The sequence below is a fragment of the Crassostrea angulata genome, chromosome 1 (genome assembly GCF_025612915.1).
Source record: "Crassostrea angulata isolate pt1a10 chromosome 1, ASM2561291v2, whole genome shotgun sequence".
Taxonomy (NCBI): Eukaryota; Metazoa; Mollusca; class Bivalvia; order Ostreida; family Ostreidae; genus Magallana; species Magallana angulata.
This window is the reverse complement of record NC_069111.1, coordinates 5259790-5287417: the sequence shown is the minus strand read 5'-3', so window position 1 is coordinate 5287417 and position 27628 is coordinate 5259790. Positions and strand designations below refer to the sequence as shown.

At 34.0% G+C, this 27628-nt stretch overlaps 1 protein-coding gene across 7 annotated transcripts; it reads right to left on the bottom strand.

Moving 5' to 3' along the window:
* Positions 1 to 27518, bottom strand: LOC128171116 (potassium channel subfamily T member 2-like). 7 transcript variants are annotated; one of them, XM_052836869.1, is made up of 32 exons: positions 27393 to 27518; positions 23732 to 23862; positions 22275 to 22372; positions 20660 to 20739; positions 19987 to 20083; positions 18857 to 18949; positions 18358 to 18463; positions 16698 to 16718; positions 15301 to 15375; positions 15055 to 15075; positions 14447 to 14533; positions 13950 to 14053; positions 13471 to 13657; positions 13004 to 13168; positions 12649 to 12785; positions 12205 to 12268; positions 11660 to 11768; positions 10398 to 10506; positions 9533 to 9682; positions 9165 to 9397; positions 8442 to 8697; positions 7787 to 7840; positions 6205 to 6307; positions 5696 to 5868; positions 5472 to 5543; positions 5080 to 5211; positions 4791 to 4902; positions 4306 to 4494; positions 4008 to 4145; positions 3317 to 3485; positions 3082 to 3166; positions 1 to 2799 (listed from the first exon to the last, which is right to left on the bottom strand). In XM_052836869.1, the coding sequence occupies exons 3-32, from the start codon at positions 22358 to 22360 to the stop codon at positions 2265 to 2267; spliced, it is 3942 nt and encodes a 1313-aa protein (XP_052692829.1). In that variant the 5' UTR covers positions 22361 to 22372; positions 23732 to 23862; positions 27393 to 27518; the 3' UTR covers positions 1 to 2264. The 7 variants fall into 7 exon arrangements, with proteins under 7 accessions (XP_052692829.1, XP_052692838.1, XP_052692834.1 ...); XM_052836878.1 differs by lacking the exon at positions 27393 to 27518 and adding an exon at positions 25162 to 25867; XM_052836874.1 differs by lacking the exon at positions 27393 to 27518 and adding an exon at positions 24507 to 24827.
* Positions 27519 to 27628: the final 110 nt, after the last annotated feature.

Below are 27628 nucleotides of genomic sequence, written 5' to 3'. Positions count from 1 at the left end.
TCTTGCTTTAAAGAGGTTTAATTGTACAAATCATTGACAAGTGTGTATAAAAATCATTGAAGAAAAGGTATAAATATATCTCTACAATAAAAACAAGGAAGGCATTCTATATTATGATCAATCATTTGTTAATCTCAAACTGTAAAAGCCCTCTGTGATCTATTCTCGTACCTATGCTCTCAATTTGTTTCCTTATTTATACATGTCAAAAAAATACTTTTTTGTTTTACTTAATATCAAATTACCACAGTATATAAAATCTTATTGCATGTGAAACTAAAATATTATAGACATTTTAATAAAATGAAACAAATACTGAGGAAGAAATACAATTAAGAATATAACTGCAATAAACAGCTATATAAACTTGGCAAATGAAATAAAATAATTGGAGATTCTTCACCTATGCACCAACAAAAGCTGTAGAGTTGCTCTACCTACCCGACTAACCAAAAGTAACAACATATACTTGTACATAAACTACATTAAAATCATCTATTCTAACACCAAGACCCACTGTGCTGTAACACCCTTGTTATCTCCGATAGCTGCTATATCTTTTTCTTGAATCCCCTATTTTACCCCAAAAAGGATTATGTATATACAATCAAGAAATGGGATTCTTAACAATTATATCATACTGTTAATTGAAATGTGGATTGAGTTACATGTACCTTAATTTGACATAATAGTTTGTGTAACTAACAAACATAATAAAATATTAATTTGATGAGAAAAAAAATTATTTTAAAACCCTTAATATCTGTTTCACAGCTAAAATCCCCTAATATTGATAAGGTGAATGTTGTGTAAATTTAAGGAATTCTAGAAGGGAATGCCATTGGGTTTTAGGTTCATGGAAAATTAATAAAATCAATAGCAACCTAATGTAATCATTGTCCAACAAAATAAACACCTTCATTCACTAAAACAAGAGTGTGCGTCAATCTACTGAGAGAACATTCCTCTCTCCTCTTACATTACCTCACCTGTAAGTAGACACAAGTTCGTTGTGGGGAAAGTCTGAATAAATCATGGTGATTGTTAATACACACTATCAATATGATAGCCAATCTATACAACCTTCTTAAAAGTGAAATTACATTGTTTACAACTACACAAGACATCTACAGGGACATACACTACTTAATGTAAGAACAAAATACAGTAATACAAATGTAAGTGTTACAATGTAATGATAGTTCGTTTGAGTGTAACATAAAACTCAATGTATACATGTAATATTCATAAATGCCCTGTGCCAACACCCTCAATGAAAAACTTTAAAATGGGACTAATCAGATCTGTAGTAGAAGTTTAAGTGGTCATTCAGTGCCATCTATATCTAATAAACAGATTTCAGTATACGATAACAAAAAAAAAACCATCCTATTTGTTGTACATCTTTTGGTAAGTACATGCTCTTATTTCATAGCTGTAAAAGAGACTGATCTTCAAATCATCAAATCCTGACATAGCTCACAATGACAGAAATACAGTATCATTCAATGAAGAAAAATATTACATAATTGCTGAACTTATAAGACATGTTGAAAAAGAAAAAACAAAATGTTATCTTAATAATTAACAAAGAAAAAAGGGTAAAAATAAGAAAAAGCAAAGTAATTTCAATGAGCTTGGTCATTAACTGTCAAAATAAATATTTCTTTTTTATAAAAAAGACTTTTAACAGAAGGGGAAATGCACGTTATGTGAATGAAATATCTGTTTGATCTGGAATGTTTTATATACAGCAATCAAGTTAAAATAAACATACCATAACAGAAAATACAGTAAAAACAACAAAAAACTAGTAATCAATGCCCATGAAAGTAGAAAAATATCAAAGATGCGTACTAAATGGGAGAAAAAATTGAGGTCGATCCTTAATGAACTTGCTGCATGTTTGTGTCTACAGTGTAGAGGAGTGCTCAGTCATTTACTGCTCCAGTTTTTAATTTAGTCAGCAGTTATTGACTCACGTGAACATTTCCAACTGAAGTGTCTCCAATTCAAAATCGGATACTATCTGAAATCTACATTGTATCCAGGTAATTCATACATGAGTTAGATATACATGTACTTATTTGTCAGTACATGTACTTGTCTACATGTGTTAGATATACATGTCCTTATTTGTCAGTACTTGTCACGCACATCTACATGTTTTCAATGCATCTACCAGCAACTGTTTCCAGATGGGTGTTGAATATTAAGTAAGCAAGGTAGTACTGATTATTCTTGGCATGATAAAGTAAACTACTTTACACCTCAGGTACCCGTTCTGTTAGAAAGGTTTTTGTTGGGGTCCTTGTAATAACTATTTTGGGGGGATCTTTCATTGCTTGCACTGTTGGATCTTGAGGGGCCCCAAAGGGAAAGTCTTTAAGTGCGATGTCGTTGTTGTTTGAGGCGTTCGTTGTTTTTGTTTCCCCAGTGGTCGATTCGTTGTCAGAGTCAGGGAATGTAAAGTTGAAAATGGGAGGGTTGCCTCTGATTTTTGCTGTAGAGGCTTTGGGTAAGGTGGTGTCAATTTCATCTAGAGGTTCAGCATCCATCTTGACCTCTACTCCTACATCCATTGTTGGGACCACATCTTCTTCCTCCTCCTCCTCCCCAGGGAATTTAAAGGACACATTTCGTCCCGAGGGTAGATCGATTGAGTGGGTGCGTGATCGGGCTGGGGTGTCGGGCTGCGTCCGATTGTTGATTCCTTCACTCCATGACCTTCGCCGCTTGTGATGCTTGTGCTGTACACGACTTGGAATCGCAAACATTGCACTAGGCTGAAGTACATACCTACAAGATCAGATTATATCTCGGTCACTGACAATCCAAGATCATGTAGCATTTTATCTTGAAATGCATGTTTTCATCAAGCATTGGATTATGACCAAAGGATATAGCAAAACATAACAGAACTTCTAAATTTTATATTACACAGAACATTTCAAAATTACAGTTTAATATAGATACTTACATTTTCTACTTTACATTTTTTCACTTTAAACATGTAGATTCAAAAAACTCTTGGTTTCAATTTAAAAATGCAATTATGTTAATTGTTCAATAAATGCTTACACAATATCTCCTTTCTTGAGTCGACACTGCGGATGGGGATTGATGATGATAAAAGACAGAGGTTTATTGCAGAGTTCTTCTTCACCTATCATCAGAAAAAATCAAACTACTCAGTGTTTGGCGCTGTACATTCACAATTATACATGGATTGCATACACTGAATTAACAATACATTTATAAATATACATGTACAAAACATTAGTTGCTTGAATCCGCCAATTCATTTGATACATACAGCTGTACCCTGAAGGGTCAATGGCCATAGAGGTCATCCGACTGCGGACAAAGTCCGAGAGATCGTTGGGGACCGCTCTCTCAAAAAACTGTTTGATGTTAAAGGAAGACTTCTTGTTTGGACGAGGAGCAGATTTGTTGTGCTCCTTGGGAAGTGGATGGTGCTCTTCCTGCAAAATGGTGATCATACCATATACATCAGCAAATTTGTCACATTCAAAAGCAATGGTTTAGAAAATGACTAAAATTATCACACAAATTGTACCTGGTTGATGTAAATGTAAAGGACAATAATTATTACTTCACAGAAACTGTTTAATATATACTGCCTATGTAGCATTTCCACTACAATTCCAAATCTAGACAGACTGTTATGAAGATTAATGGCATTATTGTTTTAGATGTCAAGTCTATTGGTAATAGTCAATGCCTAATTTTCATGGTTTTGCTATTGGAGTCAGGCTAGTGAATATAAATCAAGATTTTGCCGATGTCATCCTATAATATTGTTCAAAATCTATGTACTATGCAGCTTAGTGCTCTATGAAAAGACAACAGCCAAGCTAAATTCAGCTCTTCCATTCACGGCTTTAAATCTGCAATGGACTGATGTTTTGCTTTCAATGATTTGGTCACTGTATCTGTAATGTCAGAATGCATGTGGTGGTTCCCGACCATTACAAATGTTTTACCTCATCCTCCTCCATAACCATCCTCCTCCTCTCTGTTCTATAAATAGCAATGGGAACCTCCCCTGTCACCTTACAAAGACCGATGTACAAATCACCATACGTCCTGTACTTCTTAAGAATATCCCTTTTCACTTTAATCTGGAATATATGAAAATGATTGTCAGTTCCAAACTTTCAACATCTTAAATTTAAAGATGCATTAACTTATTACAGCTTTATACCTACTGTTATCAAACTTTTCTAAATGATAGAAAACAAGAAATTAAAGTTGATATAAATACAGGGTTGCAAAACTTACACTAGATAAATGACCTGAGTTTTCTTCAGCGTCGATTCCCAGCAGAAGTCGAACAAACTTGATGAGGTATCCTTTGGAACACGTCTGATACAGAAGTGTATCCAACATACTACAGCTGAACACCTGTCCCGCAGCAAATGGAAGACGGAAAATGTGCACCAGGCTAGATCGCATGTCATCGCGCAGCTTCTAAAACACACAGACAGCAGCCCTGTACTTCAGGGTTTGTTGGTAACTTATACTGACTCATGTATATTATAAATAGAGGCTTTATTGGAATCAAGATTGTGATTGATTTATTGTAATGTCATACATGGTAAAATAGTCATCAGAGCTACTGTACTTGGTATATGCACTTGAAAAATTGTAATCAAAAGTTCCATATTATGCAAAAAAATAATGATAAAAGGGTACATAGTCTGAACAATAGCTAAAGAACAAGAATATATTCCAGGGTATGAATCTGAGATGATATCGTTACAAACCTTCTCCAGTCGGGCTATTTTCTTGGAGTATTCATCATGTGGTTGAAACTGCATGAATTTGATGTTGGAGGTTTGTGAAATTTCAGTCAAAATATTGATGCTTGGGAATAACCTGCAAAATTAATCAAGAGCAATCAAAACAAGTATTTAGAAGTCATTGGTTGCCTTCATACATAGTGTTCACTTTGTCACCCACTTTAAACTGGACTAAGCAGTGACGATGGTAATTGATTATTGTTAACATGACTTCTACGAGTAGATTGATGTAAGGTTTGTGACGACGACTCACTTAAATATGGACTGTACGGTGACGATCGTGTCAGCGTCGGTCAACACCACCTCTCGTGCCTGATTGGACGATCTGTTCACAATCACCAGGTGACTCGCCTTGTTTATTCCAGCTTTCAGGAGATCGTCAACACTAAAATATAAACACATTATTATTTAAAGCCAGAAACCTTGTCTTCTAATGCAACATTCCATTTTATAAGGCAACTGATGAATATGATCATCCTATGTCTTACAACTGTCTTACTTTTCTATGTCTGTTTTCATCCAGTAATTGGTGAATACTACAAATATCTATTTTACAATTTGAAGCCGATTACTTTGTGATGTTGTCAGTTGAACTGCATTTGATTTTACATGTAATAAAAGGAGTGGTTGACAGTTTGGACTCACTTTTTGATGTTCCCCTTCATCCAGTAAACCATTGGGAAGTGTGCCAGGGAATCCATGAACATGACAGGGGGCCTGAAATCAATGCAGAACACAGTGGAATGTCAGTTATTTCCATTTTGAAGTATTTCCATTGAAAGTATTTGTTACTAAAAAAAATAGAAATTCCAGTCAATCTTTAAACCAGACATTAAATCTGCCTGGGACTGTGTATGTTCTATACTCACTCCTCCTCTAGCATCAGTATGATGGGACTGAGTGACTTGATGCTCAGGAATTTGGAGCGGAGGGGGACAATAAAGTTGTAGACGCCCACACAGATTTTGTCTGCGGACAGAATTATCAGATGGTTCTGCCACCGGTCATCTCGAGCATTCTTGTAATTAACATGGCTACAGTCCTAAAATATGGCAAACACAAAAATTAATATCTAAATGGTGTGACAAATTAAATAAGGATCATACTAGGCTAATAAAAGTGATATTATTGAGAGAGAGAAAGAAAGAAAGAGAGAGAAGTGTAGAGTAGAAGATATGACAAAAAATACTGTATACAGGGAAATATTTGCCCCTGTTTTATTTTTCACCCTTTTCGCCTTCGTTGTGAGCGGGCAAATTTAAAACAACCCTGTCTGGGCGAATTGAAGATGGGGCGAAATCCTTTGCAAGTTAAGAAGGGCGAAAAATACAGAGGGCGAAAATGACCCTGTATACAGTACATGGAATCATGTCCCTACCTCTCCCCACTTGAGGCAGCACTGATGGCGAGGATTCTTCACCAGGTGACACAGAGTCTTCCTGCATCCTGTCAGGAAAATGGGCGGGGTCCCAGTCACAAACCTGTGTGTAGTAAATAACATCTGTATAATGGATATGTGAAATACTCATCATATATAATGAAATTTAAATCTGTAATAATCAGTGCTATAAAATACCCTTCAATAATGATTTTGCTTCAATTCTTTCTGTGTTAGTTTATAAACATCAAGTATGCATGTTGTTTTCAACTGTGACACTATTAAATCATTCAGAAAATGCCTTATGAAACTTGAAATAACAGAGAAATTCTGATATAAGAGATTTCTACATAATTATATGATATCAATTCAAGATAAAGTACATGTATTTGAGGTTTCAAATATATTTGGTTGTATATATATCAAAATATGCAAGAATTAAGCAAGTGAAATATAATCTACAAAAATTCTATCAAAAAGTGAGAATTGTAAAAAGCAAAAAAATCTAACATATCAAATAAATTGAAAATTACAGAACACTTCATGAAAATATGTATAAAAACGTAGTGATGCAAATAAATTTATTATGATTAAGTGATATCTACATCTGAAAAAAGAATAATTTGTATTTCAATAAAATGTTACAAATTATAAAAGTCTAGAGTGACCATCATATTGTATCATAATTACTGAAGCATGGTGGACACTGATACAGCAATATATCAATACAATCAATACAGCACACACAGTATAACCAAGATATACTGCTCAGTCTCTCGCATACATTACACTGAAGACTTGGGTTGACACCGCTCCTCACACTAAGAGAATCAAAGCATTTGATATCAATCTCTCAAACTCAATACAAAATGAAAGCCAGCAAATGACTTTCTAACAAACAGCCTTGTTATAAAAAAAAAACAAAAACAAAACAAATGCAGCTGTTAAATTCAGAATTTAAAAAAAAAACAATCAAGTATGAACCACAATTTACCAAACCTGAAAACCATTTAATTACTATATACTCAGTGGTGTGGCATTGATACCTTGAAATAATCTGGTAGTCAGATACAGGTAAGAAAAGCAGTGATTAACTTGTTAATGTATGTTCAGGTTCCTTAAATTACCAGATAAAGAAAAAGAGTTTTAATACACAAGAGCATAGAGATATCTTCTGTTTTATATTGAATAATATGTTTGAAACAGCTCTAAGCAGTATTCATATTGTTGGAACTGCTTTAAGAACAACAAGAATAGGCATGGCAGTTTTCCCATGCACAGAGCTGTGGCACTATACACAATATATATAGACATTACTCCATTCATTCACAGCACCTACTACAAGTACTGGCTTACAATGGCAGCAGTTGTTCACATGCTAACCCTTTTATCAAATGTTCTTCAATATTTTGATTTATTAATGTTTGGTGTTTTCGAGCCTTTAGTTGTGAGAATATATTTACCCATTACCAAGGAAAATGAGCACTTATGATGATAAATGTACAAATAGATACATGTATATGTATTAATTCTATGACTAGAGGTGAGAAGATTATTGACATTTCACTGTCTTCACACTCACCTTGCCTGGGGTTCACATTTTGCTGTATTTACAGATAAATACTTTGGAGCTGTCCTTTAACAAAATGTCCATAAATTCATTTTAAGTAATCATGATTTATTTAATCAACTATTGGCATCGCTTCATATTCACTGATGGCAAAGTCTTATGTTTAGTCTCATTTGCAAAAATTTTAAAGATTGGTAAGATCAGTTAATCAAATCTTTCATTTCTGTCAGATAAATACACTCTGGTCTTTGTCGTTAGAAAATGAAGCTGACAATTATTTATTTTATATAAAAATTGAAAACTTCAAATGAAGATTTTTCTCATTTACAAATATTTTTAACATTTTTAACAATTTTAGTTCCAGCAATGCATAATATTTTCTATAACATAAAACCACTCCGTCTTTGAAAAGCCTAATATTTTCACATTCCGCAACATATTCAAATTTCACTACCTTCAGAGTTCCAAAAGCTTATTGCACCAAAACATTTTAAAAAATAAATGCAAAATTCATCAAACTTCCCTACACATCTACTTTTTCTATTTTTCAAACCCTTCAGCATTTTCCTAGCCTGTGTTAAACCCTTCACTAGTCCCCATCACCCATGCTACCTTTCCGATTACATACAGCTATAGAAACACTTAGTAAGGCAGTAGAGACACTTACTCCTCGCTGGCCATCTCGTTGTACATCAGCAGAACGTTGTGGTGCTCGGTCGTGTCCCTCTTACCTCCCCCCATTCCTCCGTTCAAGATGTCCGGAGTCTCCACGGGCGAGCGGAATGTCCCCTGGAGGGTGGAGGAGAAGTCGATGCCCATCTGACTGGTGATGGTGTTGAACACACTCTCCTCACCTGCAGGCGTGCTATCCAACTCCAAGTGGTTGTTTTCCAGGAATCGTTGGAGTTCGGAGGCAATTTTCTCTGTGGAACATTTCAAAAACATATATATACATGTATAATATAAATCATATCTTTTTTATTAATTTTACAGCTTTATACCTACTGTGATCGAAATTAAGAAATTAAAGTACAAAATCAACTTGGTTTATATAAATACAGGATTGCAATTTTTCATACTGGCAGTCTGATTAATAGCTAAAAAAATCATTTAGAGCTCTTTTCAAAAACTATTCCATTCTTTCCAACCTTTAACATATACATCTAGCTCAACTTACATTTCTATTTAATCCTGACCTCACAGAACTTTATGCTTAGCAGACATAGCAAAGCCTCATTCAAAGTATCTCACATATATTCAGGTATTAAGGTAAATCACCTTTTCATAACAATCTAACAGTTTCACAATACTATCACTGTCTCACAACAATCTCAAAGACATCAATTTCTCACAGAAATGTTGTGCCTATACAGTATGAGCCCGTACTCACCATAGTTTTTCTCCCTCTGCTGTTGCTTCTTGTTGTTTCTCTCCTCCATCTTACTAGCCTTCTCGGGAACTATTCTGGTGTGCTCTTCCTTGACCTTGCTGAGATAGAAGCAGTAGTCTGAATTCTTCAGGATGTAGTTAGGTCCAGGGTTCAGGATCAGTTTATGGTCCTTCTCTTGGTCCTTCACTTTGTCAAGGTCAGTCTCCATGATAGCAATCAGCGACAGACCAAATCTAAGAGAGACACAGGTATATATAAGGTTTGCTGTACAGTACAACATTCTTGACAATGCATACAATAATGAATTCATCAAAAGTATGACAAAATAATGTGGAGCTCGTCCATTTTAATGAGATTGAGAAACTTACTTGGAGTGTACCTCGGCTGAGGCAGTGGAGAATGTCTTTCCTTCGTACTGACTAAAGAAGATGCTCTTTGCCAGCTGTATGTGGTACACTTCGTTCCCCGAGTGTCGGCCATACAACTGCATCCATGGTTCAGAAGCCATCTCACCCTCACTGTTAAAAATTACAGTGTATTTACACTTATTTATTTGTCAACACTGTAAAAACACCAACAGTGTGATTTTTTTCAAATAAGAATTAAAACTAAAAATTGCCAGTGCTACATGCATGCAGTCATTTTCCATCTTTTCTATTTGTCTTTTACTTCCCCTATCTAAAATTTTATGGTCAAAAGGTTTTAATTTTGGAAATACATTTCCTGGTTTCCCTGAGTTGATGTTTCCTTCTCTTAAATTAATAATATCCTTTGTATTTTCTCTAAGTTTATAGGTTTCTACTGCACACAACCTTTCCCGTTTCCCCCCTAGTTTATATAACTGTTTCAATTAGATACTACCCTTTTTGGTTAATTCTTATTATATACATGTACTACCCTTCCAATAACCTGAGTTTATAAGTCTACACTATACATTATGGTACCCTTCAACTTTCAGTGTCCACTTCATAACTACACATGAAGTTTCTGAGTGTATGTACATGCACTTACTATCTGGTAGGTTCTAAGTGTGTGTACAAGTCCTTACTATCTGGTAGGTTCTAAGTGTGTGTACAAGTCCTTACTATCTGGTAGGTTCTAAGTGTGTGTACAAGTACTTACTATCTGGTAGGTTCTAAGTGTGTGTACAAGTACTTACTATCTGGTAGGTTCTAAGTGTGTGTACAAGTACTTACTATCTGGTAGGTTCTAAGTGTGTGTACAAGTACTTACTATCCTGTAGATGTGTGAACCAGCAATGATACTAAGGTAGATAACCCAGGATACAGACAGTTGTTGGCCAGCAAGGCGTAGGCAAACTCGTCCTCACATACAACATGCTCTGTAAGACAATCACAGGTCTCAATGTTAACAATTCATAAGCAAACTCATCCTCACACACCACATGCTACCGGAATGTAAGACAACCACAAAACTCAATGTTAACAATTCATAGGCAAACTCATTCTCACACACCACATGCTCTGTAAGACAATCACAGGACTCAATGTCAACAATTCATAAGCAAACTCATTCTCACACACCACATGCTCTGTAAGACAACCACAGGACTAAATATTAACAATTCATATCTTTCTGTATTCAAACTCAGCAAATCAACAAATTAGACATAGGAAATCAATAATGATCTTCTAGTATATAGCATTAATATTATGTACATGTATAAACATAATCATTTGAATTTATATGATGATGATAAATAACATTCCTCCTCTGTATTAAAAGAAAAAGAAGAATTGAAATGATTAAAACTTCTGCATTCTTATACTTTATTTAACAACAAGCCTCATCATCCAACTAACTTGACGTGGATCTTGATTAACTTTTGATCAGAAACGTGTGGTTCTTGTTCAGCTACATACCTGCAAACTTGACATGGATCTTGATTTACTTTTGATCAGAAACGTGTGGTTCTTGTTCAGCTACATACCTGCAAACTTGACATGGATCTTGATTTACTTTTGATCAGAAACGTGTGGTTCTTGTTCAGCTACATACCTGCAAACTTGACATGGATCTTGATTTACTTTTGATCAGAAACGTGTGGTTCTTGTTCAGCTACATACCTGCAAACTTGACATGGATCTTGTTTTACTTTTGATCAGAAACGTGTGGTTCTTGTTCAGCTACATACCTGCAAACTTGACATGGATCTTGATTTACTTTTGTTTAGAAACGTGTGGTTCTTGTTCAGCTACATACCTGCAAACTTGACATGGATCTTGATTTACTTTTGATCAGAAACGTGTGGTTCTTGTTCAGCTACATACCTGCAAACTTGACATGGATCTTGATTAACTTTTGATCAGAAACGTGTGGTTCTTGTTCAGCTACATACCTGCAAACTTGACATGGATCTTGATTTACTTTTGATCAGAAACGTGTGGTTCTTGTTCAGCTACATACCTGCAAACTTGACATGGAGCTTGATTAACTTTTGATCAGAAATGTGTGGTTCTTGTTCAGCTACATACCTGCAAACTTGACATGGATCTTGTTCTCTGTCTGGAAGAGCTGGATGAACTGGTTTGTGTCCGGACAGAAATCCTTCACAGCCCAGGACCTCATGATGGTGTTGTGATCCTGAAACACAAGCCAGTGTTCTACAAACCTCATAAATGTAAATGCTGCGTAATATATACAAAACTAAGGTGTATGTATCAAAATCCCCATTTTATCATTTAATCAATTCTGATCATGTGAAGAATGTGAATTCATACATATATACACTATACTTGGCAAATCTACCTACACTTTACCTAACAATATGCTTTTACCACAAATTCATGTTTTCTGTACAATAAGTAAATTCAGTCACTTATAGAATTTTAAAAAATCCACCTATTTTTAAGGAGAGATATTGGCTAGATAGACTTTAACTCATATTGAAGAGTCTCTGTGAAGCCCCACATCCTTGCCATAAGCCTTACATGTATTAAGAATGTTGCCTGTCCTCATAACAAGACATTGATTTCAATAAGCATACACTGCTTGTTATTTTGTTTACTATGGAACTAACCTCTCGGTCTTTGTTGGTGCAGTTTTCAGGGGCCAATATAAAGCAAGCATCTGCCTCATTCATTCTAAAAGAGAGTATTTAATAATTTTAATCTATTTATATCTAATGGTGATACATGAACAAATGCATATGCTTTGCATTCTACCTCTAATGCAAGCACCATATTACATATAAAACAACACATTTTTCACAGAAAAATTATGCCCATGCTCACAGTATCCAAATTTTCATGGGTTAGTACAAGTTTTAAGAAAGGAAAAAGTGACTACAGTACTTTGATTTATCTATATGTCCCAATTATATCTCTTATAAAATGAACATAGGATAACATTTTTTAACTGACTCAGAGTCCAATTATTCCTGAAAATTGCTTTTTAATATGATAACCTGTAAAATATATCGTAAAAAATATCCAAAATCTTTCATATTATTACCGGTACTTACCTGCATCTATTGAGGTCCGCTGCCTTCAGGGCTGACCCTCTCATGTAAATCACCCTATTCGCCCACTTAGGGTCTTTTAGAATCATGTGCATACTGGAATTCAGCTCATCCGAGCTCAGCAAGATCACCGTGTATTCCTTGAAAACAGAAAATTATATTATATTAATTGCTTTTGTTCAATAAAAGATGAAGTTTAAAAACATTGCAGGACAAGAACTTATACAAGGACCTCTATAAATTTATGAACATAGATGTGATGGGCAGAGAAAAGAAGATGAGGAAATCAAATTAGTTGGGGTCTGCACTGATCTGAATAATGACAAATTTGACTATGGCTGGCGGGAAACTGGTGTACCTCGTGTTTGGGGCAGGAGAAGAACTCGGTGAGGAAGTCCATGATGGCATCCCCCGTCAGATTCTGGGCACACACCACCACATGGTGGTTCTTGCGAGCCTGCCTGGAGTTGTACTCTCCCCCTGACTTCTTCCGCTCCACCCAGATGGAGCCGATGCCTTCAATCTAGTATATAACAAAACAACCAATAACAACAGTTTTTACTTCTTCCGTATACCAAAAAGGACCGCTACTTCATATTGAATATATTAAACAGGAATGCATGAAGTTGTATTATGATTGTAATACCAAGGCTTTATAAATATGATAGAAAGAAAAAAATCAAAATTTCAGAGAAAAAAAGAAATGAACTACCTAGGATGAAATCAAATAAATGTACCTACACATATTTCTAAGCAATTATAAGAATACTTTTCCATATTTGTATAAAATTTTAAGTCCATATGTCAAGTATATACAACACAAACCTGTCTTGGAATGAAAGCAAAGGCGATACAGATCATGAGGACCATGAACAGCTGTCCTAGCCAGATGTCCGGAGAAATGTCGCCGTAACCGACCGTGGAGAATGTCACTATGGTGAAGTAGAAAGACTCAAACAGGGTCAGGGACTTCTCTGTGCTGGCTCTCTGGATATGCTGGATGCCACACACTCTGTGTCAATACAAAAGATTTAAATCAATCACTGTACCCTGAAAACTCTTCAAACGGTAAAATAGCAATAGACAAATCTTTAAAGTTATTAGTCCCTTCGTAAAGAGTAAGATTTCAATGGCTCAACAATGCCCTAGAAAGTTGCAAATGTTCAAAGGGAAAATAGTGATTAACACTGATTGATCCCCAAGTTGACTCCACAATGGGGAATTACTTTTGTTAAAAGTTATCGGATAGGCAGCTGTCACAGAGCAAGATGACGGACGGTCATCCCCTGAGCTGAGATACCTACGTGGTAAATATGAGAGAGACCAGGGTGGCTCCCAGAATCAGCAGCTGCTGGGACATGGTCACTGAGATTGTCTGGAAGCGCTGCTTGGTCAGGTGAAGGTCGTTCTGAAAGACACAAATAAAGTTATACTCTGCAAACAGACAAACAAAGTCAAGCAAAAATATCTCTAAAAGTCACGTAGCAGTTTGCCGTTAACAAATTAAAGATCAAAAATATTTCAAAAAAGATGAAAAAACCCAAACTGAACACAATTTTAACAATTAAATCCTAATTTGGAATCTAATTAAATAATATCAATTTTTAATATAAATCAAGGAAAACTGTAGCATGCCATGGAAAAGTAAGTGAAATATGAATAGAGAGATTGAATGGTAATGTTGAAAATATCCTGCACATTAAAAAATATCTCAAATCAACATACTCTACTAAATCCATTATGTATACCAAAACTTATTTGTTTAGTTCCAAAGGACATCTTAGCTTTATTCTATACTTACAAATAACCTCTCCATGGCTCTTTTGGCTAGCCAGCAATTTAGGAATGTTGGGACATATAAATTCCTCAACAACATTGGGTAGGTTAGCTGCAAAAATCCATTCTATGTTTTAATATTTTATTTGACAATCTGAATACTGTAAATTCCTAGTTAAAAGCAAGGATTTAATATCCGCATGAAAACGCGAGAAGAACATCTTGTGAATTTTGAAATCTCGCGTTTATTTTTCAGACATATGTAAAGAGCATTCAACTATGTTAAAAATTCAGCATTCGCGATTTCATGTTCTCTCGATTTGATAGAAAACAGTTGAATCGCAGAATTAAATACTCGTGTAAAATAAGGAATCTACAGTAATGGTATTTTTTCTCATTAAAGAATTCTCCTACAATTTACTTTTAATAAAACTGGGTGACTCATTCATAAAAACAAAATGCATACACACTAAAACACAGTTGATATATAGATGGTTTCCATCACACTGGCTTCAATTGTAAATGTGACACGCTGATAATAAGACACTTGCATATACATGTATTATAAATAATTCCTTCTCTATAATACAGCCATGTGAAGGCTCTCAAGTTCAGTTTCTTTTTCTCATTTACCTGGGAGAAAAATGCAGGGACCTAAGAATTTAAGAAAATAATACACATAATCTGACTGCATATCCTTATTGTTTTGGATTACACACCTACACTCTGACAATATCTTGTTATTTCGAATAAAGAAAATTTCATAAATCCTTTACCTGCCAACAGGCCACTATTTATAAAGAATAAGTTCCATTTTTATTGTGTTAAACTGTTGTAATTTTTGCCCACTATCTAGACCCAGCATGGTATCAGACTCACCGTGACAATCAGTGGGAAGGAACAGATCACCTCCAGTATAAAGGCTGGTTTTGTCATCAGCTCCACCTTGCCCAACTGTAATAACAATCCAATGTACTCTGTGTATTACACTGTATGTCAATGTAATGAATCTGTTTTCTTATGTAATTTGCAGTGTAAAAAAGTTATAAAAAAAACCATGTCAATCTTTCAACATATGACAGTAATGAAAATGGAATGACAAGAGTTATATGCCCATGATTTAACACATCTTCAGATTGAAGGATGTAGGTATACTTCTAACAATCTACATCTGCAGTGACAACCATCAATATATACATGTATAAACACAGACCAGTGACAACACTCTATCTATTGTTCTATGGTGCAGATGTCCAAAGTACATTCACTTATGCATATGCTAGTATATTATTATAATATACAAATAAAGACATGCAACTATAGAAACTAATTACAATTCATTAAAACCTCTGAACAATGACTACCACATGAACCCATAAAATATTAAACAAGCCCATTTAAGTTTGGTTGTATCTATAAATAACTTCAGTCAGGAAAATTATCTAAGTTTCTTGTAGAAAACAATAAGCCAAAATAAAAATTGAGAACATCAGGCGAGAAAAATACCTAAATTTATTTCCATTCTGTGGTGAATAACTATACAGCTAGCTATTCCCTACATAGACAACTGATTTAGGAGAAATAAATGTCCCATCGATAGCTAACAACATGCAATAGGAGTTGCAAATTAAAATGAGTAGTGTAAAAATAAAATCAAAAATAAAACTTAAGGTAGTCACCACATGTACAAAAGAATGCATGTTTCAAAACTAAAAAGTATAAAATAAATAAACAATTGAAAAAAAAACTGATACAGACATAAGAGTTTTCACAGCTTATCAGGCAATGACTCACTACAAAAAGAGGGGACACAGCTCACCTCAACGAGGACGTCATGTAGGAAAACGTAGTCTGGGCTCATGGAAAAGGAAGGATTTCCACGCAGTCATTTTCCTTTATATTAGTTAAGTTTTTTATTATCAAAATAAACAAATTGTTAAATATCAAATCTGTGGTTTTAAAGGTTTACAAGTGCACCAGGTTAAACACTCTCTTTTTTTTAATCTTAACTCACTACTTGTTTCGAGACCTGACAAGAAGCTACGGTAGTACTGATAAATGAATAAAGGTTACAAGGTCTGTAGTGCTAGTGATGGAGATCATCAATGGGTCAACGACACACAAATCATTGATCAGAGGGGCAGACTGTGACTGAGGAGCATGCCAACATAAAGTAGGCACTATCTACACTGAGGTCACGTGGCGACCTCTACACAGAGGTCACACCATGACCTCTATACAGAGGTCAAACCACAACCTTTACAGGCTTATATTACCTGTGTCCTGCCCAATTTCAGCTGCAATGGCATGTCAGCAAATCAAAATTAATAACAGTGTAATCTTGTAGCAATAGTATTCTATCACTGCACATACAATATATTTCTTTCTTTCAAATGAATATATGTGACAAAGGTTTCAAATGGCCCTCTAAATAACAGTAAATGAACTTTTAAATTACATACCTATTTAAGTCATGGTTAACACACACAAATTCAATTAAATGTTAAGACATACTGCACAATAAAGTTATTTGTCTTTATATTTTCAAACATTTTTTAATAAATATTTCATTTATAAGTAGAATTCAAGACTTATAACTTATATTAATGAAAAGTTTTATACCTTAAAGAAAAGTTTAAAGCAGCCCTACATGTTTCTAATAGATAAAGTTCATGAAAAGGACATTTCTGTTTCATTTTGAAAAGAATGCAAAAATAGCATACCCATGTACTCCTACTAAGTGTACATAAAATCTAAAGGTTTTGTGAGGGAGCTACAAATGATAATCCAGTTCAGAAAATCTTCTTTAAGGATGGTCAACAAATTAACCATCAGACCTCCCTAAAATTTTGAGATATGATTTATTTACTGTTTAGCTATAAATAGTTTTTTCGTTAAAAAATCCATATATTAATTAACCTTTTAAATGTGGGCATTTTTCTATATTTTCCCAGAGTTTAATAGGAAAAATCATGACTTTAGGTCGCAAGGAAAATTTGTGTAAATTACTAGTTTTCAATCAACTTCTGTTCATTGAACTTGCCCTATAGTAATCTACTTGTATACATGTATAATGTATGACCTATATGTAGACTCTCTCCCCTTGTAGTGTATATTTGATATTTTTTTATTCCCATTTTAACATAGGAATGCTTTATCATATAGACTCAGGTTCAAATACAGCACAATATCAGAATGTAAATTATGAGACACAAATAAACTTTCTCAGTGCATGCAAGGAATGTTCATCCAGATCATACAAGAGAAAAAATGATCAAAAAGATAATGGGTATGTTTTTGTAAAGTAAAGACTATTCAATCTCAAAATTATATAATGACAACAATTTTTTTGTATGATATAATGCTGAATAGAATTTTTTAAAGACCCAATAGGAATTAAGAATATGATTATAGAAATCTAATGACAAACTGCCATAAACTCTTTTAAAAGCAAATAAATAGGTACTTGAAAAATACCAAGTAAAATAAGAACATTTTGTAACATTTAATCCAACATCCTTTAAGCTTTTCTGAAGTTCAAAATATGTAGTACTGTACATAATTTTTCAAATAATGCCCAAAATATATATATCATATATTTTGACAAAGTAAACCATGTGTAAATTTCTTTAAACCAACTCTTATTCGTGACGACTTTATTTTGCAATTTCCAAGAGGAAAACTGCTTCACTGCGACTTTTTTTTTTCAGGATCACAGCCTAATTCACAACTATGTTGTTATTACACCCAGATGAGAAAGCGGCAAAAAATATTTGTGATTACCAGGCTCTTACGAACCTCGAAGAAATTTTTTGTACACGAATAAAAGTTGGTTTACAGTATAGAAGTATCTGTGTATCATGGACGGTTGGACACACAATCAAAAAGAAACAACAAGCAATCGCAAATGATCAAAACTAAACAAAACCAACTCACCTTAGAAATAAAAATAAAAAGCAAAGCTTTAGAGAAAGTGAAGATGGCTAAGATCACTTCTATAATCCAGATCGGCTCTGGGCGGTGGACCCAGAGGAGCACCTGCCTGTATAAGTCAAAAGAGTCAACGTTACCACACTCAGTAGTTCCAATTACTCAAAGCACAAGATCAATTGCAAGATGATTAAATTTTCCTTTTGATGTTTTCCTTTTGCCCATAAGATAATCAAAAACATTGCAAAAAGGGTTTAACTTCAGCAACCTGATCAGTCTCTTCATATTTTAAAAAAGTTCAACATTCAGAGAGATTTGCTCTAACAATAAATACTAAAAGTTTACAGAATAATATACATCTAACTAAAACATGTGAACTATTGAACTATATCTACTTTGACACCCACTAGATACAAATGTACACAATAAATAAAAGGTGAAGGTGTCACTCTTGTGCTCCACACATACAATGTAGCGAGGGGGAGGTAGGATTCGGAGCACTCACCAGTTGATTTCCGCGGAGGAGAAGATCATTCCATCATCATTGTTGTCGGGGTAGATCTGGTATGTATTGTTTTCTCCACACGGACTTCCTCCACTGTTAATATTATAAGAGCGGATTTTAATCAATGTTTTAAAGCCAGCTCACAATGCCCTGAAACATCTAATGTAATAACTGTATTCAATACATGAATAGCAACACAGCATACAAATAGTGATGATAGATAAATTATTCCTAAAAATAAATTATGTAGGTTGTTAGGCTTGAAAATTAGAGTTTGTAAACCCCAAAAAATAATAGTTTAGCAATTTGTCTAGCACCAAACTTTGGTTTCATTAATATTTTATGGGTTAACTTGTGGTTTGTGAACCAATCAATGCAATATATTATAGATAATGATGCTCACTTTAATGAACATTTGAGTTTGTGGATCAACTCAAAAGTAAAACCCATTAAAATTGGTATTCAACAGTTGATGACACCACAGTACATTGTATAAAGTGGAGATTTGCAATGAGACTACCCGCAGGGTCAACAACCGACCCACAGCTCAAAGCAAACTGTCTTCCCGTCTCTCATTTTTTTTTTAAAGAACTAAACTGAGACATCATTCATCAAGCTTACACGTGAACAACAGAATGTATGTCAAGAACTTCACAGCTGTTATATTTACACCAAGGTACGCTGGAGAGATCGTTTAACAGTTAGGACAAGACAGGAACTACAGAGGTAAATAAATAGGGTCAAGGTCACTCAGTGCGGCACACTAGTCATTGACCCTTAGATTTTGTCCCAATTTACACAAATGATTCTGAAAACAATGCTCATGTGTACTTTCATGTATTGTAGACAACACTGAAATGCACATTTCTGAGGGTCTCTTGTCATTACCAGACTTCTATACATTTCAAACTTATTGATTAAGGAAAGGAATGCTTTACATAATTCAGCAAGCTCTGCATGTTTACTGGGATTAACCTACGATAACCTGAGGTGATCTAACATTGAGAAGACAAGTCATTGACTCGACTGTTGTTGACAGGAGAGAAATCAGGGGACTGCTGTACTTATATACCCAGAGACTAACAGAACCAACTCTAGGAAGTAGGAGTACCATTTGTAGCTGTACATACCAGGCATAGAGTTCCACTTCATCAAACTGGATCCTTGTGATGTACAGCACACACAGTGTTAACTTCACTATGATGTCAAACAGAGTAGAACCCAGTCCTGTGTACAAAGAAACAAAACATTCATAATCACCAGTCAAACCAAATAAATCATCCAACAAGTAAACTTTGTAAAAGTAAAAAATATTTCATTATAACATACATGAGTCATCCCTTCCCCTACATAACCACACTCAATTTTCTAATTAACCTTCCTAGCCCCACCCCTAGTACTGTGCTGGTCAATGAACCCCTCCCAGCCCCACCCCAAATACTGTACCAGTGAGGGCAAAGTAACAGCTCTGTCTGACAGTGAATGAAGTTGCGCCCATGGTGGAGATTTCTGGACACAGGTGGATGTCTTACAGGAAAGGTCCCCACACTGATAAGGGAGCTCTCTGTGTTTCTCTGTGTTTTGTGAACTGACCACTAAAGTTTATCAGTAATTATTCAAAATGAAATTAGTGAACAGCCCTTATCATTGGTCAGTCCCTGGGGAGAGACCCACACACAGCTACATGCAGTCAATTCTTGTGTGGACTTTAAGTGTGACTTACTCCCCCGAGTCCCACAAGATCAATATTAATTCTATTTGACCCCCTGAGCTGGATTGAACTAGTTAAACTATTGAACTTACTGGTTCTGGCATTTCTGAAGAGAATCCTTCGAATTTTGCCTTTCAGAGATAGCTCCTGGGTAAGGACCACTGGTGAATTGCTGAAGAGAAAAGTGATACGCTTATGTACTCAATAAAAGCTAGCCAGAACATGATAGCAATACAAACAAAATGTATAATTATTAACCTTCTAACCATGTCCAACAGTGGAATTTTATTCTTCAATGCCAATCTCAAAAAATAAAGCTGTATAAATAGTCATTTAAGCCACAAACAAACAATGTCCCCCTGTCCAAATTATCTTTATGGCCTTGACATGTTTAAAAAACTTAGTAATGTTCATTAAATGAAATCCTGATAAACCAGGAAAAGAGCATGCATCATTATCACAGCATGGATCACTCTATTGAGATTTCCTTCCCTTTTCAAGTTTGTTTTCTTTTACAAAAATAAACAGGTGTACACTACAGTGTTTATTCAGATTCAAAGAAATCTTTGAATCAAAAGATAATAGCAAGCATATGCTAACATGAAAAACTTGGTTTTGAATGGTTACATGGAGTAACCATCATTTGAGAATCAGAATACCAATAAGATTCCGCATAGTATAATACATGTAACAATGTTGTACCAATAAGATTCCGCATAGTATAATACATGTAACAATGTTGTACCAATAAGATTCCGCATAGTATAATACATGTAACAATGTTGTACCAATAAGATTCCGCATAGTATAATACATTTAACAATGTTGTACCAGTACTTTCAGATTAAGAGACTAAAATGTTTCATTCTATAATTAATTCCCAGTAGTTCAAATGAAGATGACATTTTGTATTGCACCACTTCATGTTAATGCACCTTCTATTGAAGTAGTTTAGGCAGATATCATTCAGTGCTAAATTTATTAATAATATGAATGTTGTTAAAAATACAGCCAATGTGTCAGTTTACTCTCTGTAGCCTTTTATGACAGTAAATCAGGCATCAAATGAAAAACACTATTGGATAAAACATAAAGCATTGCAGAATGCTGTTATATTACACATGGAGTGTAGTACACACTACAGTGGTGGATTATACTATAGCGAAGTTTGACACTGTCCATACATAGTAAAGTACAACATTTTCTTGTCTTGCATTATGCTAAGTTTGATTACGTCGGATGACATTTATATCTAGTTGTACTACTCACTGGAATTATACACCTGTAGCACTATATTGTTGGATTATGCATATAGTGTGTCACTTTAATGATGGATTATAAACACAGTGTACCACTACACTCTTAGCACTACACTCTTAGATTTTACACTTAATAATACAATGCTACACTGTAGAATTATACACTTAGTGTAGCACTACACCGTTGGATTATACACTTAGTGTAGCACTACACTGTTGGATTATACACTTAGTGTAGCACTACACCTTTGGATTATACACTTAGTGTTGCACTACACTTTAACAGTTGGATTATACATTTAGGTAAGCACTACACCGTTGGATTATACTTTTAGTGTAGCACTACACCTTTGGATTATACACTTAGTGTAGCACTACACTGTAACAGTTGGATTATACATTTAGGTAAGCACTACAATGTTGGATTATACATAAAGCATACACTGACCTGCTCCAATCATCCTCTTCCTCAGAGTCGGAGGCGTACATCCACTTGAGGTCGATCCCATCACAGACATGGGGTTCAGCAGCCATTCTGTGGTGTCTCTGTAGGCAAAAAATCGATACACTATTAATCAGGAAGTTCCAAATCTAAAACATTTCCAATCAGTGTCAAGAATAGATACAACAATTAGTTCTAGAATGTTTTAAATCTTCAACAACTGATAAAAAATTGGTGGAGGTACAGGCTATCACAGAGAATTTTTACCTTCAACAGGTATGGCCATGCACATGCACACATTTTGTGATTTGTGTGTCTTGGAGGACACTTGCACGACAAATGCATGTGCATAATTACATGGACAGATTATGACACACTTAAGAGGACTAATGGTGTCACATACACAGAGGGAGGCTTGTTAAAGGTCTGGCTGCAGTCGGTATATAGAACAAACTTCACTGAGCTCACATTGTCTTAACCATTGCTATTGTTTCAGGAAAATTCTAGACATTTAATGTGAAATCAACTGATATTTCTCCAGCACATGGAGGTAGACATTGAACAAACTGTAAACAGATACATCTTGCCTCCCAACAAGACAATTAGCTTTGCATACATTCAACAATTTCCAAGTGAGAGTGTTTGTAAACATTTATTTTTATCAAACATAAAGTATCATTTCCTCATTTCTTTCATGACTTTCAGTACAATTTGTGTAAACCTTTATAAGGAGGTCACATTGAATGTGTTTACAAGTTAAATCAGCTGGATATACAAAAGTATCGTAATATTGGTTCAGCAAGAACGCCCTTACACCTCTCAACATTTTTTTCTCTATTGCCTCAGTGCAAAAATGCAATAATTTTTTCCCCTTGCATAGAAAAGATTTTTTTGCTACTTGTAATTAAAGTATTTGAAATACAGCATGTGGGATGAGTGATAAACAAGAGGAGCTGTAAGAGGAAGCGTCTATTGTCTGTAACAAAACATCAGCAAGTGTCAGTCTCCATACACAGTCAAATGATTTAGTCTACCTCTCAGTATCAACAACAAACACACTTTTAATTCTTTAGATTTCAGGAACAGATGTCTTTTTCAAGATTTTTTTATCTCTCTCCAATAGAAATTAAGTCTCTTAAAGAATTACATAATAGCTGACTGACACTCAAGAAAAGCTTAAGTCTAAAAGAAAACAAATGTTTCTATATACCTGTAGATAAATTAAATCAAATAACAAGGATTGATAAGGGTCTCCAACTTCTTCACATAGCAGAACAATTAAAAACGAAACTTTTTAAACACAGCCAAAGCTTTTATAATAAGTAGCCGGTCCCCACCGACGCGAACTTCTCCTGAATTGCTCACATACAAAGAAACACTTAGCCTTGGGTGATTTCATCTATTTTTTTTGCTATAAACAGTTTGATTAGTCAGAAAGTGGTCTATACCGGCTGAGAATTTACCTGAGGTTTTAGGGATCACAATGATACACCTGTTGTGTACACTGGGCCAGTCAAATTCCACTTGTTTACAATTTCCTACTTGGTGCATGGGGTCGGCCTTTCAACTTCTACTCCATCATCATCACATTAACCTGTAAAATTCATAATTCAAATACACATGGAGCTAGCAGACCTACATAACAATGTACACTGTCATTTCCGTGAGTTATGAGCTCTACTTATATAAATGCTGAATATTTTCCCACCAAATGTCAACCTACTTCAAATTTGTAAGTATACTCATAAAATTGCAATTAATTGAAATGAGAATTTAACAAAAAGGAGATGATTTATAAGATCCTGAAATCGTAAAACATTTTCAGTGTTAAAGAAGGTTTATCTTATATATACAAACATGGCATGTATTCTCAAAAACACTAGATTTCATATACAGTTTATATAGCAATAAAGCAAAACAATCCCTATAAGATTTCATGAAAGAATGCTCAGATATCTATTCATGAGGCGTCACACTTGAAATTGTAGCACAAGGCAATTAACACGAGATGGTATCTGACACATTCTTCTATTTTTCTTGGTTTATGATAAATACAAGGAAATAAAAATGTATTTGGTAGTTCAAGTCATTCTACATGTACATACATGTACTTGATTTCCGACTACTAAGATTAATCACAAAAAGGTTGATGTAATTCTTAAATCTGCACTGGGGATGAAATGTAGCGGAAAAAATATTACAATACAATAAATAATGTCAAAGTCCTATCTCACTTACATCAAAAAACATTTGATTTGATATGAAGGTTACTACTGGATAATCCTATGTAAAATACATGCACTGAAATCACTTAAGAGTCACAAACAATATTCAGAATAATTTTACAAGTGGCTTAGCAAAAAGGTCATATACTCTTCAATGCTACAATTCTATGCTAGATTGTATTAGTAAGTCGTTTCCCAACTGGTACAATTTGTACACAGAACACATGTATGCATAAGAAGCACTTGAAATACTGTTGTAAATCTCATGATTTGGTCAGCCTCTCAAATGTAAGTATCTGTCAAAGGAAGGAGAAAACTTGCAGCTTTTTTAAAAAAAATTATTTTTGATTCTCAACATGAAATCAGGGTTGGGTGGGAAATACCTGGAATGATGAATTACACTATATAATCATTTATTCTGATTTATATATTAATATTTTCATATCATAAATGCAGAGAAAAATTGTCACATTCCTGTACGATTTTATAGTCCTTGTTTTAAAAACATGACATATACGTACCTACTTTGAAAAAACCTTATCCAACAGCTATAATTGAGTTAATCAATGTATTCAGTCATTAATATTCTAATGCAGCCAATGTTATGACAAGCAACAGATATAATCAGTGACTTGGGGGAATATGTAAGGACTACCTAAGAGTATTACCATAGATAAAGGGTTACCCAAAGTAGTCCCTTAATGCGTCAAGTTAAATGCGTCAATCCCTCTGCCTTATTCATATACTTGTCCCACTGCTGCTAAATGTTAACGAAAATGAATGCATAATGTCATAAAAATTCTGTCTTTCAATTAGCCCACTTCTTTATGTAACACTTTTTCTCGTAACCTATTTACACAAAATAGTGAAGTTTTACAAGACAGAGTTTAGCATATAAATTGCATCCAATTAGTTTTTCTATGATACATGCATGGTGATCAACAATACATAGTTTCTTTTTAAAGTAAAAATCGAAACATGAGTTTACATTATAAATGTATTGCATGTCATCTTTTCAAGTTTCTTTTTTTCATTTTGGCATGTACTGTAACATCTCATGTCCCTAAGCAAACTAACAGTAAACCCCTGATCTCTGTATCCATATAAATTGATCTACAAGCTGTGCTACTGTGTCTGTTGAGAACTAAACAGAGAAAACAGCAACACAATAGTCTATGAAACTGAACTATTGATACTGCCTTTGGATACCACATAACAGACTTCATTAAGCAGAAAAACAGAAAAATTCTCATAAACAAATGGAATACAAAATCATGCTGAAATGCATATTGATTTTGACATTATTACTGATATCATTTTATTTCTCTATAAAGTGTTTGAGCTGTTTTCCTGATTCTCATTTCAAAAAATTATTTTGATATAAACTTTTCTATTGTTCAACAAATCAAATACATGTACTAGCAATACATCAACTTAAATTCATATATACATGTATTTATCTTGCTCATAAAAGTTCCTCAAAATCAAATGTTTTTCAAAATATTTTCATGCATATCATTAAACTCTTATTTTTATACTTTTCTTAATGAGGATAGATTGTGAGTTTTAAATATAATTTTTTACCATATTCATATTCAGAATTTTCAAACTTATCTATCAATTAAAATATAATCAAAAACAAAAAAATCAAGAAACAAAAAAATGAGGGAAATAATACATGTCACGCCTACAATGTAGGACTAATAAAGGGCATGTGTTGATTGTTAATAATAAAATCATATTTAAAGGCAGATATACCATACCTAAAAGTGATAACTGATTACCGGTACCTAATTTTATGCATTAGCTAAAGAGATAAAATAAGTTTTCTAAATCATCTCTTTTTAAATTAGTTTGCTTCTAGCGGCCATCCTTGAAAAACTGTTTGAAATTGCCATCTGGGGTTTTCCAAACCTAGAAGTTAGAGAAGGAATTTTTTGTTATTTTTCAAATTGGAAGTTCAACTAATTAAAAATTGGTAAAAATAAAAATCTGAATGAAATTGTAACTAGGTTAAACAAAAAAAGAAACAATAAAAAGAGTTCTTGATTTTTTGCTAATAAAATTTCATTAGTGAGGAGTATTTCAATAAGGCAGGAGGCTATTCCAAAGAAACACTTATTTTACTTTGGCCTTATCACGAGACTGAGAGTGACAGTGAACAGCTAGGACAAGAGATAACAGACTGAATGAATCTCAAAACTATTAATTTAAAACCTGGAATTTCAACCAGGTTAGTTATTTTTCTTCAATTTCTAAAAATAATGAAATATAGCAAAAGAAGATAAATATATTGAATTTGTCATTTCTTTCTTTTTAAGAACATGTCTTGATAAAAATCATATATGTGCATGGAGTACGTATGGTGCTCAGTCTATAATAACTTCAAATGTTCAAACAAAATGGTAATATTTATATGCTCGTTGCTGTATACAATAAAACTTACAAAGGATTATAAACAGCTGGTAAATACTTGAAAAGATCTACATTAATAAAACAAGCAAATATTTAACTTAAGCCCCCTACAGCTTATTCCTTAATTGTTTAAATTACAACATCTGTAGAGGATAATAACATTCGTTTGAATAAAAAAACGCGAATTATGTTAGAAATTTAAAAATTATTTATGTAGGATATTCATTAAAATATGAAACATGAAGAGAAAAAAATCAGTTTGATGGCTTTGATTGTGTTTTAGAATTCAGTTTAATGTTTTGTAAACAAAAGCTTTTAAGTGCAGGGTTTTAGGTTTTGTTTAAGATATTAAACGAAGAAAACTACACCAATTAAGGTTGAATTACTAAATTAACAGTAGATATGTATTAAGCAGTGAAATGTGGTTAAAAAAAACATCATAATACTCTTAAAATATTGATTTAATTTGATAAAGTTGTCCTACCTTTTTCGTCTGTTGAATTCCCCCTCTGGCGGAAATATTTTTTATGCATCAATTCATACTCAAAATTATTCGTTTTTTATAAAATGCGTAAATATTTACAATAAAAACCATTAATGCATACAGAATTTGATTTAAGGTACAAAGGTCATCCTTAATATACTATGATCAATTAATAAGTAATTATATCCACACCAGTAGATTCAACGACCAAATAACACAACTGCCTAATTCTTTCC